The sequence below is a fragment of the Psammomys obesus genome, unplaced genomic scaffold, assembly GCF_907164565.1.
Source record: "Psammomys obesus unplaced genomic scaffold, mPsaObe1.curated_primary_1811, whole genome shotgun sequence".
NCBI lineage: Eukaryota > Metazoa > Chordata > Mammalia > Rodentia > Muridae > Psammomys > Psammomys obesus.
The window spans coordinates 1-18,322 of record NW_026593711.1 but is presented as its reverse complement, the minus strand read 5'-3'; the positions used below and the strand labels follow the sequence as shown (position 1 = coordinate 18,322).

The 18,322-nt window shown below is 40.2% G+C and overlaps 1 protein-coding gene and 2 pseudogenes across 1 annotated transcript; 1 reads left to right on the top strand and 2 right to left on the bottom strand.

Annotated features, from left to right (window-relative positions):
* The first annotated feature begins 5,152 nt into the window (after positions 1-5,152).
* On the top strand, positions 5,153-10,011 carry LOC129684200 (tripartite motif-containing protein 43-like). Its single transcript, XM_055617276.1, has 6 exons — positions 5,153-5,563; positions 6,103-6,198; positions 6,747-6,977; positions 7,644-7,666; positions 8,351-8,448; positions 9,530-10,011. The coding sequence occupies exons 1-6, from the start codon at positions 5,153-5,155 to the stop codon at positions 10,009-10,011; spliced, it is 1,341 nt and encodes a 446-aa protein (XP_055473251.1).
* Positions 10,012-11,340: 1,329 nt separating this feature from the next.
* LOC129684199 (tripartite motif-containing protein 43C-like) lies at positions 11,341-15,918 on the bottom strand (annotated as a pseudogene).
* A 34-nt stretch (positions 15,919-15,952) lies between these two features.
* On the bottom strand, positions 15,953-16,676 carry LOC129684201 (pre-mRNA-splicing factor SPF27-like; annotated as a pseudogene).
* Positions 16,677-18,322: the final 1,646 nt, after the last annotated feature.

The following is an 18,322-nucleotide window of genomic DNA, read 5'->3' as shown; positions in this document are numbered from 1 at the left end:
TGTTAGAACTGATAGAAAGGGTGGCTAGGAGGAGGAGAGAGAATGCTGTTGAGCTTGGGGTCAAGCGGGTGGGTGGAATAAAGGAAATAGAGGATCCTACTTTGGCTAAAAAGTCCCTTCCCATTAGGGGAATTGGACAGGTTGGCATTACTAAAAAGGAATGAGTCAAGGGAACTTCCCTAAAAATACAGTTAAGTGGTGGAGTCCTGCAAGGCTGCCATAGTTGTCCCCCTACCCCAACAATAGAGGAACTACAGGGAGAGGTTGGTCCCCAGTACTTTGTTAGGACTGAGTGCGGCTCCAGTGTCCACAAGGAAGGAGATGGCCCACCCTGATACCATAATCATTACCCATGGCTCCCTGTTAGTGATGATAGTGGTTGGCTCAAGGGAACCTGGACACCTTCAGTTGTCCATAGCCAGGCCTAAGATATAGGCCAGAGGGCGATCTGGGAGTGATGCCTATATCATGGGAGAAACGGTGGCAATCAACACCCCAATTTTCCCTCTTGGTGGCATTTTGGACATGGCCCCGGTGGCTTTTGGGGGTCAGGGCAAACCCTGGCCCAGTGATCCTTTTGACCACATTTGGCGCAGGGGCGTGGTGGTTTCCATGTGGGACAACTCCGGGCCCAATGACTCGTTTTGACCACATGTGAAACAGGGACCCGATGGTCCTCGTGCCTTAGAAGGCAAGGGAGCCTGGGTAGTGGCCAAGGCCGGTTGGATGTCCTCCACCAGCATTTGGTATTTTTGTTTGTGGGCTTTTTCATCTCTCCTATGGAACACCTTAAAGGCCAGACTTCTGCCTGTGGAGTCAGAGGTCCCTTCTCCAAGGATTTAAGCTTAGCCCTGATAACTTTGGGAGAAAAAATAGGTCATTAGGAGTTGTCTGCCCTCTGTACTTTCGGGGTCTAGATTAGTGTGTTGTAAGAGGGCCTTTGTAAGGTGCTCTAGGAATTGAGATGGATTTTCTTTTCTGTCCTGAATGACCTCCTGGAGCTTTTCATAATTAACTGGCTTAAGGGTTGCCTTTCGGAGACCAGCCAGAAGGTAGGTTGTGAATTGATCTCTGGCTAAAATGCCTCCTGGAGTATTGTAAGTCCACTGTGGATCCTGGTCGGGTACCGCCTCCTGCCCCCCCCCCCCCCCCCGAATGGGTGTGAAGCATTTGTTTGGTGAACCTCATCTGCATGCATTCTAGCCTGTTCCCAAACTCAGGTTCCTCAGGTAATAGATTATTGGTAAGGATCATATAAATATCATGGAAGGTGAGACTATAAGATTGAGTGAGATTTTGAAATTCTTTAATGAAAGTAGAAGGATTAGAAGTATAGGATCTCTTTTCTACTTGAGAAAGTTCAGTTAATGAGAAGGGAACATGCACCCTAATTAAGCCGTCTATACCTGCTACTTCCCACAAGGGAAAGATTGAAGCTGGCTTATGCTGAGTAGAGGGAGCGGACTTTGCTATAGAACACGAATGGGTTGTAGGTGGGCTGAAAGTGGGTGCCAGAGTGAGGCGACTAGGACAGTCTTCTGCCAGAGAAGGGAGCGAGGGTTTTGGAGAAACTGAAGGAGAAGAGGAAGGAGTAGAAGGGGAGGGAGAAGGTGCCAGAGGTTGTGAGGATTCCGGAAGAACTGGAGGTTGAGAGCAGCAGGGTGGAGCTTCATCTGCAGGGTCAAAGGTAGAGAACTCCTGAGGTTGAGACTTTATAGATAGAAGAAGTTGGGCAGGAGAACAGGAAGAGCAGAGAGGAGGTTTAGAGCGGAGAAGAGAGAAAGCTTGAACGTAGGGTATCTCCTTCCATTTACCAGATTGCTGGCAGAAATTAAGAAGATCCCGTAAAATATTGGGATTTAACGTGCCGTTAATAGGCCAATTTGGACCCTTACCTAAAGAGTATGTAGCCCAAGTCTTATTACAGAGGCGTATGAGTTTAGAAGCCCTTAACTGAGGTTCCATATGTAAAGTTTTAAAATTCTCCAGAAGACATCCCAGTGGGGACGCAGGAGGGATGGACATCTGGGTGTTCCCCATCGGGAGGCGAGGGAGTCAGTGACCTTTTAGAGGTGTCCTGAAAGAAGGTGCCACTCTAACGAGAGGTGCTACTTGATGCAATAGCTCATCAGCTTTTGGCCAGGGACTGGGGCGCAAATGCAAGGAGGCATGACGGAGAGCACGACGGTTTGCCTAGCTAGGACTTGCCAAGAGCGAGTGAGAGAGAGAGAGAGAAAGAGGGAGGGAGGGAGGACACGAGACTGTGTGCTAATGGGGAAGCTCTCCCAGGGGAAACTGAGGCCCTAATAGAGATGGAGGCCCAGCAATAGAGATCAACTGTGGCCAATGAAGACCTTGGTTGGGGGGTCCCCTGCTTCAAAGAGCAGTGAGAAGGTGCCGGTCACTCTTCCCTTGCCCAGAGAAATGTTAATGCTGACCAACAGAGAAACTCACCAAATCCAGCCAGTGTTGGATGTCTCATTAGCGATCTGATTGCCAGGAAGTGGAGATCTCGGGCGGATTTGGAGCAAGATAGGGCTCCAGCAGCCCTGGTGTGGTGCCGGCACTCCCCAATCAGTGTGCCCACTGGAGGGAACCTATCCTGGCCAAGATGCACCAATGTTAGGAAACATGCAGCTGTGAAGGTTACACAGCAGAACACAAATCACACCACGAGACCGTTTCCCTAATGACTAGAAACATAGAACATTTCTTTAATTGCTTCTCAACCATTAAATATTCCTCTGTTGAGATATCTCTCTGTAGTGCTGTACCCCATTTTCAATTGGGTTATTTATTTATTTACTTACTTATTTAGGTGTTTAATTTCTTGTTCTTCATATATTTTGGATATTAGTCCTCTGTCATATGGAAGGTTGGTAAAGATCTTTTCCCACTCTGAAGGCTGCTATTTTGTCCTATTGACCGTGTCCTCTGCCTTGGAGAAGTTTTCCAATTTTCATGAGGCTCCATTTATGTATTGTTGATCTTATTCCCTGAGATATTGTTCTGTTCTGTTCAGGATGTGGTCTCCTGTTCTAATAAGTTCAAGGCCATTTCCCACTTTAACTTCGATTAGATTTAGTGTATCTGGTTTTATATTGAGATCTTAGATCTACCTGGACTTGAGTTTTGTGCAGGGTGATAAATATGGATGCATTCGCATTCTTGGGCATGCAGACATCCAGTTAGACCAGCACGATTTGTTGAAGATTCTTTCTTTTCCCTATTGTATGGTTTTGAATTCTTTGTAAAAAGTCAGGTATCTGTAGGTGTGTAGTTTATTTCTGGGTCTTTGATTAGATTCCATTGATTAACTTGTCTGTTTTTATGCCAATACCATATGATTTTTATTACTATTGCTCTGTAGTACAGCTTGAAATGAGGGATGGTGATAGGTCCAGAAGTTCTTTTATTATACAGGATTATTTTAGATATCCTGTTTTTTTTCTATATGAAGTTGAGAATTGTTTTTCAAGGTCTGTAAAGAATTGTATTGGGATTTTGATGTGAATTGCATTGAATCTTAAGAGCTGCTTGATAGTCTACTATGTTGGAGGACTGACTATTCCTGACAGAGATTGGTATTGGGTTGGAAAGCTACATACAATTAAAGACAGCACCAATCACACCATTCTGTTTATAATAGTACATTCAGGTTAAAGTCTGATGCAATCTTCAATTTCTGTGTTTGATTTTAGTTATCTCTGTGTACTTCTAAAGCATTAGGAGGTGAGGTGTCTAATATAGAATAAATTACCTTTGTGGAAAACATGACCATTAGAGAAGTTAAGGAAGGCACAATCTCTTTGCTAAACTAATCATTGACAATGAGTGTTAGTCCTGGATTTTCAGTTACTCTGGACCACCTTTAAAGCCATTTGACTCCATCTGTGTCAAATCCCAGAAACTTAAGTTAGTTTCACAAAATTGGCATTAATCAGACTTGGAGAGATGGCTCAGAGGATAAGACCACTGGCTGTTTTTCCAACAGTTCTGAGTTCAATTCCCAGAAACCACATGGTGGCTCACAATCATCTATAATGAGATCTGGTGCCCTCTTCTGTCATTCAGGCATACATGCAGGCAGAATACTGAATAAATGAACAAACAAATAAGTAAATAAATCTTTAAAAAAATAAACAATTGGAGTCAATCTAAGCAAGATTATTTCTTTGGGTAAAATTTAAAAGAGATGAAAAATGAGCATCTGTTGGTTAGATAGATAAGTCTGAAATAGTCGTGTGAGCTTCATTTATGCCTCAGGATTTCCTCCCATAAATTCAAGGCAGGAGTTGTGTCTTTGGGAAGCAAACAGGTTTCCATGGAGAATTTTCCTAGTATTCAATTGATGTCATTTAGGATTGATATGAAAATGACTGCACAAGTCCATTACTGATTATTGGGTTAGATTTATGTCAGGTAGGAAGATTCTCCATAAATTCTACTGAGATCATTGCCCCATTCCATGGGTTGGGGTCTCAAACTGAAGAAAAAGGGAAAGAGGAGCAGAGCAGCAAACATTCCTTCCTTCCTGCTCCCTTAAATCAGATGCCATGAGAACAGATGCTTTGAACTCCTGCTACCATTTCTTTCACAGCACATGGCCAATAACCTTGAGCTATGAGCCAACATAAAGTATTATTCTTGTTAGTATTTTGTAGCAGAATTAAGAGAAATAACTAATACTATTTACAATGTATCAAAAGGTGGAACAGTGGAAACTTGATGTCAGATATCAAGCAAAAGCATTTAGTGGAGAAGGTGTGAAGTAGGGTGCATTTTATTGGATAGACAAGAAGAAGGTGTTTTACTAACATATGTCTGTGATGAAAGACCAGCGTGTGAAATTGAAGGACTTTGATCACTTTACAGCATCGAAGATGTCTTTGGCCTTGAACCAAGGTACCAATTTAAGCTGAAGTCTCTATAAGAAATGCAGATGGGAAGACACAGAAGATCATGAGCTCATTCTGTGTTACCACCAGGAAAACTGTAACACAACCTTATGCTTAGTTTTCTTCTTGGTTATACAAAAAATGAAGGCTCTTTTGCCATAGACAGACTTGAATCACAACTTGACTCAGATTTTGTGCAGTCTCTTGTTTCTCTGGGGTCCAAGAATAGTAATTCTGCTTCTTTCCTCAGGAAAATGGAGTCAGGCATCTCACAGGCCTTCCAGGAAGTGCTCACCTGCCCCATCTGCTTGGGCTGCCTTACAGACCCAGTCACCACAAGCTGTGGCCACAGCTTCTGTCGGGCCTGCCTCTGCCTTTCCTGGGAAGACCTGCAAGTTCCTGTCCACTGTCCCACGTGTAGGCATCCATCCCAGCAAAAGGACTTCAGAACCAACCTTGTTCTGAAGAAGCTGGTGAACATTGCCAGACAGGATATCCTCATGAAGTACCTGAGCTCTGAGGAGAACAAGTGTGTGACCCACAAGGAGGCAAAGAGGATCTTCTGTGAGGAGAACAGGGTCCTTCTCTGTCAATTGTGCTCTGAATCTCAGGAGCACAAGGGTCACAGACACTGTCCCACTGAAGCAGCTTCTGAGGGGCAAATGGTAAGTGATGGTTCTGAGAGAACTTTAAAGGTGGAGACAGGGAGCTTAGCAGAGCACAGGAAGATCCATGTCCTGATTACAAGGAAACCATTGCATTCTGAATGGTGGCATTTTAAAAACAGCTAATGGAGAAAGGATGACTATAAAATGTAAGCATCCCTTGGGAAATCCATTAGTGTAAAATAATTTCTAGTTTTGTAATACATTATGCTGATGTCGGTGGGAAGAAAATTAGTAAATTCACATCTTTAAAAGTTGTATGTCACTGGAGATAAATTACTAAAAGTACATTGGAATTAGCTGGAGAGAAGCATTTAGAAATCCCAGTCAGATCCAAATTACCCAGACTTTAGTCAGGCTTACTAATCATGTTACTTGAGTAAAGAGTTATTTTGTATTTCTACAGTCTGAAATCTAAAACTCATAGTTATCAAAGTCAGAAAGTAAGAACATGGTGATTTTTCAAATTTCTCTGAAGTAACTATTCATTTCTATTGTCTGACAATCAGGACTATTAATGTGTTTATTCTTGTTTACAGGAGAAACTTCTAAAGCAAATGGCATCTTTATGGGAGAAGATCCAAGAAAATCAAGAGAATCTAGAAGCAGAGAAGAGAATGCCAACACAGTGGTTGGTGGGTATGGGACTGAAGCTGAAAATCAGCTTGAGGCAACTAACTCTCTTGCAAGCCTGCTCATTCACAAGTTGAGAATAAAGCATGGGCGTTGATACTAGGAGGACCTTTTCTGCAGGCCTCTAATTCTGAGTGTAATATACAATGCTGCACTCAGAAAGCATGGCCTGGCTATGGCAGAAATGTTTAATGAGTGATCTGCTGACAGTTCATCACATTGCATTTGATCCTATGACTGCCCCGTGATGATTAACTAATACCTGCAGAGGTTCTTCTTTGAGTGAATGTCTGAATTAGCAATGAATACCTTTTCTTCAGGTGGCTCAGATGTCCTTAAATTGATGAAAATGCTTAGAGAAAATGATGGGTTTGTTTGTGCTATTAAATGAATGAAAGAAAATAATTCACATTTATGAAAAGTGGGGACAGAAAATCAGTGTGTGCAGCACACTGACAGGATGCTACTCATCGACTTTAAACATAGAAGGAGTCAGTGGAGAGGATAAAATGCTCTGTAAATGTGATCTAGAATGTACCTTTTCCTTTAGGACTACGTGACTCTTCGGAAAGAAATGATCAGGACAGAGTATAGGAAAGTACATCCAGTCCTCTATGAAGAAGAAAAGCAACATATAGAGTGTATGGAAAATGAAGGCCAAGCTCTTTTAGAGAAACTCTGGAAAAGTGAAGCCTTGATGGTCCAAAAGAGGAATCAACTAATAGAAATGTATCGGGAGCTGATGACAATGTCCCAGCAGCCATATGTGGTGCTGCTCCAGGTGAGCATGGAGGAGTGCATGAAAGGGCTTTGTTGTCTGAGGACCACACTGTGACTGTTACATCTAAGACAGCTGTCTACAGTCCCTGCACTTATTGTCAGTGGATTTCCTTTTCACAGATAATGTGGAGACACTATGTTCTGTCATAACCTTAAAAGAGCAAGCTTTTGATACTGTGTCAGTAGATTTCCCATTGAATATCTTATTTTTTTTGCTTTTGTGGCTTGCTTCTCTGAAATCCCAGATTCAGTTATTGCTGTTACCAAACATTCGTTGTTTTTTTGTCTCTACTTGAAAATTATGTAGTTAATGAAGTTATGTAGAAAATTTATAGTTAATGTCTTTTTACAAAATGTATTTTTGTATGTTCTTAGAATTCTTAGTAAAAGCATGCCTATGCTTTATAGACAGGCTCAAGGAAAGTCCCAATTGTAGACAATGTAAAGCAATGTGAGTTCACTATGTATGCATGTTCTTCTTAGTTATTGCCCTCATAGTCTGATTTCTTCAAGAATTCTCTTCTGCTCATTTGCTTGGTTGGTATTATCTTAAGACATGAAAATAAATTTGAAAGGTGTGATGATGAGTAATATTTGTATGAACTTCATATACAAACACTGTATTTCATTTCTTCAGAAATCTAAGCTATTCTTGTTGTCTTTGCAGGATTTGGAAGACATTTTGAGAAGGTGAGTATAGTCATCAGTGCAAGCCAGGATCCTTGAACTAGGCTATAAAATTGATCAAATTGCCTTAGCAAACTAAAAATATACTTTAGATAGAAATACTCAGTTCTTGTGTATGATGTTTGAGATTGGTTCCATGTATATGACACCTATTCTTTTCCAGAAAGAGCCTTCACTTACTACATAATAGTGAAGCAGTGTATGTAAGAGGGCTTGGTGATAATATATCTACTTTTGAAATCATAACACTTGAGGCCCATCAGCAGCATTTTCTGATAGTAGAAGAAATGGCAGGATACATGGACAAACAAATTGGTAGCAGGAAGGGCTCCAAAATGTATCTAGGCGGAAACTACCTTGTCTCCTGTTCTTGGGGTCACTATGATATCAGAAAATGCTTGTATGAAAGATTTTCTGTCAACTGTTTACTTGTACTAATCTGATTTGTTTTCTTTATGTTTGTGCATGCATGTGTGCCATTGTACACTTGTGGAGGTCAGAGGACAACTTTCAGGAGTCAGTCCTTTCCTTCCACCATGGGTTTCAGGGATTGAACTCAAGTTGTCAGGCTTGTGTGGGAAGGGATTTAACTCCTGAGTCACTGTCTGACTTGGAGTGAGCATTTCTCCTAATCACTGTGATGGTGTCTTTAGCACCAGGCAGACTAAGGTCTTCTTCTCCTTGCAGGAGTGAGTCAATGCAGCTCTGCATGCCCCAGGTGATGAAACCAAAGCTCAGTGCCCTGCGCATCACTGGACTGATTGAGAGGTGCAAGTGCTTCCTAGGTGAGTGTCAGCACTGCTGAAATGACCAGAGGTTCCTTCAACAATGAGATAACCTTAACACACATGATTTTCTTTTAATCTCCACTGGAAGATATGTCAATGTAAGTCTCATTTCTAATCTTGTTTATTCACATGATCATTTTAAAAATATATATGAACATGAATATATTGTTATATGTGACCCAGGATGAAAATATAGTATCATTTGTTCCTTGAGACATAAGGAATGATAAATTAATTGAAGACAATCTAATTCATGTTAAATGTACCCAGTGATGGAGATATTCTATTGTCTTTCCTTAAACATTTTAACATTTGAATTTATAATGTACATGCATTTTTTAGATTAAAAATACATAAAATGTAATGCTATACACTTGTAATTCCAACAGTATCATGTTGAGTCATGAGAATTGCCCATGAGTTTGAGGCTAGCCTGGTTAATACAGTGAGTTCCAGGCCAGTCAAAAATATATACCAAGACTGTATCAAACAAAACTAAAAAAATAAACATAAAATAACTATATACACGAGGGTGTATATCATGAGCAATAAAAAGAAAACAAATTTATACGACATGAGACAGTGTCTAAATTTCCCTGTTAGATCTAAATGTGAATTATACCCTCATAGGGAAAGAGTATCAGAGAAGCCAGGGGATAAAGACAGACAATTACAACCAGCAAACCACTTTTAATGCATATTAAGCCTTTCCTTGAGTATAAACATAAGGGTTTACATGCAAATCATAATATGATTATCATTGCCTCTCTTAGAAATGAGTTTTGATGGAAGCCCATGAGGACACCCTTCACTCTAGACCTTGAATCAATAAACACATCTTCCTTTTGCCAGGTGTAATTAAAAGTCACATGATAGAAGTAGGATGAAGCTCCCTCCTCTTGTTTTCATCAGGATCCCATTCTGTTGCTTGTGTAATTTCTTGACTTTGAAGTGTTTGAGCCACATTTAACCCTCTAGCCTTAGATGTCTCTTTTATAATTCAGGCAATCTCCAGGTACCTCTCTCATCTGAGAAATTAAAATGCTAATTTTAATTAAAATGTTGCCTCTTTCCACAGTGGTCATTTCATTTGGAACTACAATCTTAGCCCGTGACAAGACCCCATTTGATGTTGTGAGAAGATTCATCTTTAGACCTCACCATCAGGAGACATCTGTGAAATCATCTCAACACTATTTTCCCGCCTGGGGATCACAGAGCTTCACCTCTGGGAAATATTACTGGGAGCTGAATTTAGTAGAGTCTTTGGACTGGGCTGTAGGAGTCTGTAAAGATGGCAGCCAAGAGACTGAACCTGAGGGTGTATTTCTCCTTGTGTGTGTGAAGCAGGGTAACCAGTACAGTCTCCTCACCACCTGCCCAGAATCTCAACACTATATAGAGAAGCCAGTGGGCCGGGTTGGTGTGCTCCTTGATTGTGAGGGTGGATGTGTGAGTTTCCTGGATGTAGCCAAGAGTTCCCTCATATACAGTTACCCTCCTGGCACCTTCAATTACCCTGTCAGGCCTTTCTTCTGTTTTGGCGACAGATTGTCATAGAAAGCTGTAATCCAGTACTTCTGTGCTGTTTAATTATCTCTTTCTGTATGGTTATCTCTCACTCTTTTTTTTGCAATTATACAATAAAATATTATTAAATGTGGCTGACTATGTTTCCTTATTAGTCTTTGTATACATTTCAGAATTATCAATTATCATTTGATAATTATCAATTATCAATTAGCAGTAATATTCAATTTCAGAATTAAAGCCATTTTTAAGAATGCTCAGGACCCTCAGTTGGATTTAGCATTATAAAAATATTATTTAGATGTGGGATTCTATCTTAGTGGTATCAAGCACCGATATGTATTTGCTGGCTAATTTTGTTTTAACTTGACACATGATATTTTGGGTTTTGAGACTTTTTTTTTAATATAGTGCTAGCTGTGCTGGAACTAACTCTGTAGACCACACTTGCCTCGAACCAACGTAAATCTGTCTCTGCCTTTTGCTATGTTGTGAATAAATATGTACAAATCCACCATGTTTATACTCAAGGAAAGGCTACATATGCATTAAAAGTGGTTTGCTGGTTGTAACTGTCTGTTTTTATCCCCTGGCTTCTCTGATACTCTTTCCTGTGAGGGTATAATTCACATTTAGATCCAACAGGGAAATTTAGACCCTCTCTCTTGTCCTATTAATTTGTTTTATTTTTATTTGCTCATGATATACATCCTTGTGTATATAGTTATTTTATGTTCACTCCAACTCAGACAGTGACTCAGGAGTTAAATCCCTTCCCACACAAGCCTGACAACTTGATTTCAATCCCTGAAACCCATGGTGGAAGGAAAGGATTGACTCCTGAAAGTTGTCCTCTGACCTCCACACGTGTACAATGGCGCACGTGCATTCATGCGCAAACACAAAGAAAGCAAATCAAATTAGTACAAGTGAACAGTTGAGTGAAAATCTTTCACACAAGCATTTTCTGATATCATAGTGACCCCAAGATCTGGAGACAGGGTAGTTTCCGCCTAGATACTTTTTGGAGCCCTTCCTGCCACCAATTTGTTTGTCCATGTGTCCTGGCATTTCTTCTACTATCAGAAAATGCTGCTGATGGGCCTCAAGTGTTATGATTTCAAAAGTAGATATATTATCACCAAGCCCTCTTACATACACTGCTTCTCTATTATGTAGTAAATAAAGGAAAGCACTTTCTGGTAAAGAACAGATGTCATATACATGAAACCAATCTCAAACATTATACACAAGCAACTGAGTATTATTCCTATCTAAAGTATATTTTTAGTTTGCTAAGGCAACTTGGTCAATTTTATAGCCTAGTTCAAGGATCCTGGCTTACACTGATGACTGTACTCACCTTCTGAACATGTCTTCCAAGTCCTGCAAAGACAACAGAATGTTTAGGTTTCTGAAGAAATGACATACAATGTTTGTATATGAAGTTCATAGAAATGTTAGTCATCATCACACTTATTGACCTTTCAAATTTATTTTCATGTCTTAAGATAATACCATCCAAGCAAATGAGCAGAAGAGAATTCTTGATGAAATCAGACTTCGAGGGCAATAATTGAGAAGAACATGCAGAGTGATTGTACATTATTTTACAACCCACAGCAATCTACAAATGGGGCTTTCTTTGAGCCTGTCTACAATGCACAGGAACGCTTTTACCACGACTACTTTAAAACTGTGATCTGACCCCTGAATGACACCTCATGCCTATATTTCCAGAATTTGGGGTTTTTAGACCTCAGAATTACTATGAGTTTCAGGCCATAATTCACCACCAAAGAAGTCCGTACATCAAAGCTTCATCTTCCAAAGAACACACAAAATTATATTTGTAAAGAGAAGACATTAACTATAAACTTATTTATAATTGTACATAATTTTCAAGTAGAGGCAAAAAAGAATGAATGTTTGGTAACAGGAATAACTGAATTTGGGATTTCAGAGAAGCAAGCTACAAAAGCAAAAAAAAAATGAGGTATTCAATGGGGAATCTACTGACACAGGGTCAAAATCTTGCTCTTTTAAGGTTATGGCTGAACATCGTGTCTCCAGACTATCCCTAATACCCACTGACAATAAGTGCAGGGACTGTAGACAGCTGTCTTAGATGTAACAGTCACAGTGTGGGCCTCAGATAACAAAGCCCTTTCCTGCACTAATCCATGCTCACCTGGAGCAGCACCACATATGGCTGCTGGCACATTGTCATCAGCTCCCGATACATTTCTATTAGTTGATTCCTTTTTCAGACCATCAAGGCTTCGCTTTTCCTGAGATTCTCTAACATAGTTTGGCCTTCATTGTCCATACACTCTATATGCTGCTCTTCTTCTCCATAGAGGACTGTATGGAATTTCTTATACTCTGTCTTAATCATTTCTTTCTGAAGAGTCCTGAAGGAGAAGGTACATTCTAGATCACATTTACAGAGCATTTTATCCTCTCCACTGACTCCTTCTATGTTGAAAGTTGACTAGAGGATCCTGTCAGTGTGCTGCACACACTGATTTCCTGTCCATACTCTTCAGAAATAGAAATTCTTTGACTTCATCAATTTCTTATTTATTAATAGCACAAGCAAAAATATTCATCCTTTTCTGTATTCATATTCATCTACTAAAAGATATCCTGAGCTACCTGAAGAAAAAAATTTTGATTGATAATTAGTATGTTAATATAAATATGAAAGTCAGCACGCAGTAGTTAGAATTCATGCTACAGTCACTGTGGTGAACTATCAGCCGATTACCCATTAGCCTCAAATTTTCTGCCTCACAACCAGGCCATTTGTTCTCTACAAAAAGATGTATTTTTGTGCCAGCAGAAACAGATTTCCTAGCATCATATTCCATGCTTCATTCTAAAACTGTGAACATCAAGGTTGTAATATATCTGCCTCTGGCTAATTTAAGCATCAGTCCCAGACCCACCATCCACTGAGTTGTCATTCTTTTTTCTGCTTCTAGATTCTTCTGATTTTCCTTCACTTTTTCCCATAGAGATGCCATTTGCTTCAGAAGTTTCAGCTGTAAAAAACAATAAATATAAATACTATGATGTACTGACTTTTGGGCAAAAAATACAATTAGTTTACGAAGAGTAGAGCTTACAATGTCTTTTTGTTCTGACATTGGTAACTACAAATTTTATATTTCAGAACATAGACATAAACAATGCAATATGACTATTAACTCAAGTAACTGAGTAATAGGCTTGAGTAATGTCTGAGTGATTTGGATCTTATGCTTCTCTCTAGCTAATTCTAATGTACTTTTGCTAATTCATTTTCCGTTCATGGACTTTTTAAGACATAAGTTTACTATGTTACTTTTCAGTGATATGAACATAGTGAACCATAAGACCAAAAATGATTTTACACTTATCATGTTTCCCAAGGGAAGTTACATTTTATAGTCACTCTTTCTCCTTTAGCTCTTCAAAAATTGCCACCAATCAGAACACAGTGGTTTTGTCATCACCAGGACAGGCATCTTCCTGTGCTCTGCTAAGCTCCCTCTCTCCAGCTGTCATGTTCTCTCAGAAACATCACTTACTGCTTGCCCATTAGCAGCTGCTTCAGGCTGACAGTGTCTGTAACCCTTGTGCTCCTGGGAGTCAGAACACATATGATAGAGGAGGACCCTGTTCTCCTCACAGAAGATGCTCTTAGCCTCCTTGTGGGTCACACACTTGTTCTCCTCAGAGCTCAGGTACCTCAGTTATTTCGTGAGACTGTCCTATCTGGTAGTGGACACCAGCTTCTTCAGAACAATGTTGGTTCTGAAGTCCTTCTGCTGGGATGGATGCCTACATGTGGGGCAGTGGACAGGAACTTGCAGGTCTTCCCAGGAAAGGCAGAGGCAGGCCTGACAGAAGCTGTGGCCACAGCTTATGGTGACTGGGTCTGAAAGGCAGCCCAAGCAGATGGAGCAGGTGAGATCTTTCTGGATTCCCCTCCAAGACTAACCTCTGACTTCTGTAATTTGATGTTTTTCTCTGGTACTTCTGTCTTCCATAGTTTCAATTGCCTCTTACACTCCAGCATCTTGGGGATTTTGTTCTCAGATATTTTTCATGTCTGTGTTTTTGTTTTAGTACATTCTAATGAGGCAGATTTCAAGTGCTGGTTATTGTATATTTCTACATCAGTAAAAATGTAAGAATAATGTCCTTACTTCATGGAATTAACATTTTGATAAAAGACAAATAAGTTTATTTACACTAAGGAGTCACAACCACCTATATGTAATGTTGAACCAGAGTTCAATGAGTGGGAGATGGTATTTAAAGTTACAGAGTATTTTACTTAGGTTGTTGGTGAGAATATATATAAACAGATCTAGAACTTAGGCTTGTGAGCTATGATCTAAGAAAGAAGGACTCAAAATAGGAAGGGGTATTCCTACTTGAGAAAGAATCAAGAATTTGTTGCTCCCAAGGAGAAGTGAAACAAGTTTTCATGTTGAAGAACTCAAGCTTTTTGTCTGTTTTTTTTGAATTTGGACTATATTCTGAATGTAACACTTCCTTCTTTAATTTTCCTTCTCGAATTCTAAAGCCACAAAGCTAATGAGAAATGGCAGAGGACTCCACTTTTTAAAATTATTTATTAATTACACTTTATTCACTTGGTATCCCCCCTGTGGTTCCCTCTCTCCTTCTTTCCAAACCCCTTCCTCTCCCCCCCTGCATGCATGCCCCTCCCCAAGTCCAGTGATAGGGGAGGTCTTCTTTTCCTTCCTTCTGATCCTAGTCAGTGAGGTCTCATCAGGAATGGCCGCATTGTCTTCCTCTGTGGCCTGGTAATGCTGCTTCCCCCTCAAAGAGCAGGCCAATCAGTTCATGTCAGAGACAGTCCCTGTTCCTATTACTATGAAACACACTTGGACACTGAACTGCCATGTGCTACATCTGTGCAGGGGTCCTAGGTTATCTCCATGCCTGGTCCTTGGTTGGAATATCAGTCTCAGGAAAGACCCCTGTGCTCAGATTTTTTGGTTCTGTTGCTCTCCTTGTGGTGTTTCTGTTCTCTCCAGATCTTACTGTTTCCCACTTCTTTCATAACATTCCCTGCACTCTGCCCAAAGGTTGGCCATAAGTCTCAGCATCTGTTTTGATAGTCTGCAGGGCAGAGCCTTTCAGAGGTCCTTCATCAGGCTCCTGACTTGTTCCCTCTTTTCTCCTTCTTCTGATATCCATCCTCTTTGTCTTTCTGGATAGGGATTGAGCATTTTAGCAAGAGTCCTCCCTCTTGATTGGTTTCTTTAGGTGTACAGATTTTAGTAGATTTATCCTATAGTATATGTCTAAATGAGTGAGTATAAACCATGTGCATCTTTCTGCTTCTGGGATACCTTTCAGGATGATCTTTTCCTACTCCCACTATTTATCTGCAAATTTCATGATTTCCTTGTTTTTTTATTGCTCAGTAATTTTCCATTGTGTAGATGTACTACAATTTCTGTATGCATTCCTCCACTGAGGGGCATCTGGGTTGTTTCCAGCTTCTGGCTATTACAGCTTCTTGCCCTTCTATGTATTGTATCCGATTGAAAGTTTTGCTTTGATTTTAGTTCAGAAAGATATTTGAAGTTAGGCTAATGACTGCAATTAGTTATAAGAATAAATTTTATCTAGTCTTTTGTTTATGGTTTTAAAGTTAAGCCTAAGGTAGGTAATTATGAAGTTTGCCTATGTAAATCTATTTGGAAAAAATATGGTTTTAAACCATTTAACTAAGGAATAGGGCAGAATTAGAGATTATGGTATTCTGCTGTGTTTTTTTTTTCATAGCTATAAAAATAACAACATGTTGAAAATCGTTATTTTTCTAAGACACACACGGAAGCAATACAACAGTGTCCACAGTCCACGGACTCTACCCTTAACCAACAGTTGCTCTGAGAAAGTCCTCATGCTGAGGTCTTGTGGAGACCACTTCCTTTTCCTTTCAGAAGTCTTGGCAGATGTTTTCCTTGTTTGTCTCCCTGTGCTGCTGCTTGATTTGATAGATTTCATTCTCCAGCTGTACAATCGTCCGTTCAATCTCATCGTTCTTACTCACCAGGGACACCCAATTTGACTCCAACTCTCTCAATTTAGATCCAGCTGTGAGCTGAATGTTTTTTTCGCTGCCAGTTTAAGTCTTGAATATGTTTCCGTAACTTCTGAAGACCTTTCTATGCGTGGTCAATCATATAAACGAGATTTTCGTTATATACTTTCCAGGCATTACAGCCATGCTATGACATCAGTTCCGGATGCTCAATTCGGACTGCCTGATGCTCCAGCTGGGCCATAGAGTTGTTCACACACTCTTGCCAGGCAGTAATGTCATTTTTTTGACCCAAGGAGGGGGCTGGAAGTTCATATCGTTTCATGCCGAGGAATTCAATCGGCTGTCCAGTGGCCAGTCTTTCAAATTCATTTCTCATTACGTCAGTTTCAAAGGCAGAGTAGTCCGGAGCTGTCAGGTACCTCAGGTAGTTCTTGGTAGGTCGGTATCTGCGCGTTTCCTCCTTCACCAGGGCTGCAGCTGCTTCCCGCACAGCAGGCGCCTCGTAGCCTTGGTCGAAGTGTGGCAGCGCATCCTCTACCGCCTCCCTGGCTACCAAGCCTGTGCCCGCCGTGGGTCCAGTGAACCTGGTATTACACTGTGAGATGCCTGACTCCATTTTCCTGAGGAAAGAAGCAGAATTACTATTCTTGGATCTCAGAGAAACAAGAGACTGCAAAAATCTGAGTCAAGTTGTGATTCAGTTCTGTCTATGGCAACACAGCCTTCATTTTTTGTATGACCAAGACGAAAACTAAGCAAAGGGTTGTGGGTCCTGCCCTAGCCAGTTACAGTTTTCCTGACGGAAACACAGAATGATCTCAAGATCTTCTGTGTCTTCCCATCTGCATTTCTTATAGAGGCTTCAGCTTAAATGTGGTAGGAAAAATATACTATAAAGTGATCAAAGTCCTTCAACTCCACAGGCTGGCCTTTCATCACAGATATGTTAGTAAAACATTTCCTTTTGTCTATGCAATAAAATACACCCTACTTCACACCTTCTCCAGTAAATGCTTTTGCTTGATATCTGACATCAAGTTTCCACTGTTTCACCTTTTGGTACATTGTAAACATTATTAGTTATTTCCCTTAATTCTGCTACAAAAATACTAACAAGAATAATACTTTATGTTGGCTCATAACTCAAGAGCGTAGGCCATCGTGCTGTGAAAGAAATGGTGGCAGGAGTTCAAAGCATCTGTTCTCATGGCATCTGATATAAGGAAGCAGGAAGAAAGGAGTGTTTGCTACTCTGCTCCTCTTTCCCTTTTTCTTCAGTTTGGGACCCCAACCCATGGAATGGGGCAATGATCTCAGTAGAATTTATGGTGGATCTTCCCACCTGACATAAATCTAACCCAATAATCAGTAATGGATTTGTGCAGTCATTTTCATATCAATCCTAAATGACATCAATTGAATACTAGGAAAATTCTCCATGGTGACCTGTTTGCTTCCCAAAGACACAACTGCTTTGTATTTATGGGAGGAAATCCTGAGGCATAAATGAAGCTCACACGACTATTTCAGACTTAGCTATCTAACCAACAGATGCTCATTTTTCATCTCTTTTAAATTTTACACACAAAAAAATAATCTTGCTTGGCTTTTTAAAAGATTTATTTACTTATTTGTTTATTTATTTATACAGTATTCTGCTTGCATGTATGCCTGAATGCCAGAGAAGAGGACACCAGATCTCATTGTAAATAGTTGTGAGCCACCATGTGGTTGCTGGGAACTGAACTCAGAACTGTTGGAAAAACAGCCAGTGGTCTTAACCTCTGAGCCATCTCTCCAAGGCTGATTAATGCCAATTTTGTGAAAATGATTTAAGTTTCTGGGATTTGACACAGATGGAGTCAAATGGCTTTAGAGGTGGTCCAGAGTAACTGAAAATCCAGGACTAACACTCATTGTCAATGATTAGTTTAGCAAAGGGATTGTGGCTTTGATGTTGCCTTCCTTAACTTCTCTAATGGTCATGTTTTCCACAAAGGTAATTTATTCTATATTAGACATCTCACCTCCTAATGCTTTGGAAGTACATAGAGATAACTAAAATCAAACACAGAAATTGGAGATTGCATCAGACTTTAACATGAATGTACTATTATAAATGAAATGGTGTGATTGGTGCTGTCTTTAATTGCATATAGCCGTCCAACCCAATACAAAACTCTGTCAGGAATAGTCAGTCCTCCAACATGGTAGCCTATCAAGCAGCTCTTAACATTCAATGCAGTTCACAAAAAATCACAA

Excerpts from the sequence above, each read along its gene's own strand:
- LOC129684200 (XM_055617276.1), top strand. The coding sequence starts at position 5,153 with ATGGAGTCAGGCATCTCACAGGCCTTCCAGGAAGTGCTCACCTGCCCC. Across the intron at positions 5,564-6,102 it reads CAGCTTCTGAGGGGCAAATG|GAGAAACTTCTAAAGCAAAT; the intron begins GTAAGTGATGGT and ends TCTTGTTTACAG. Across the intron at positions 6,978-7,643 it reads CATATGTGGTGCTGCTCCAG|GATTTGGAAGACATTTTGAG; the intron begins GTGAGCATGGAG and ends TTGTCTTTGCAG.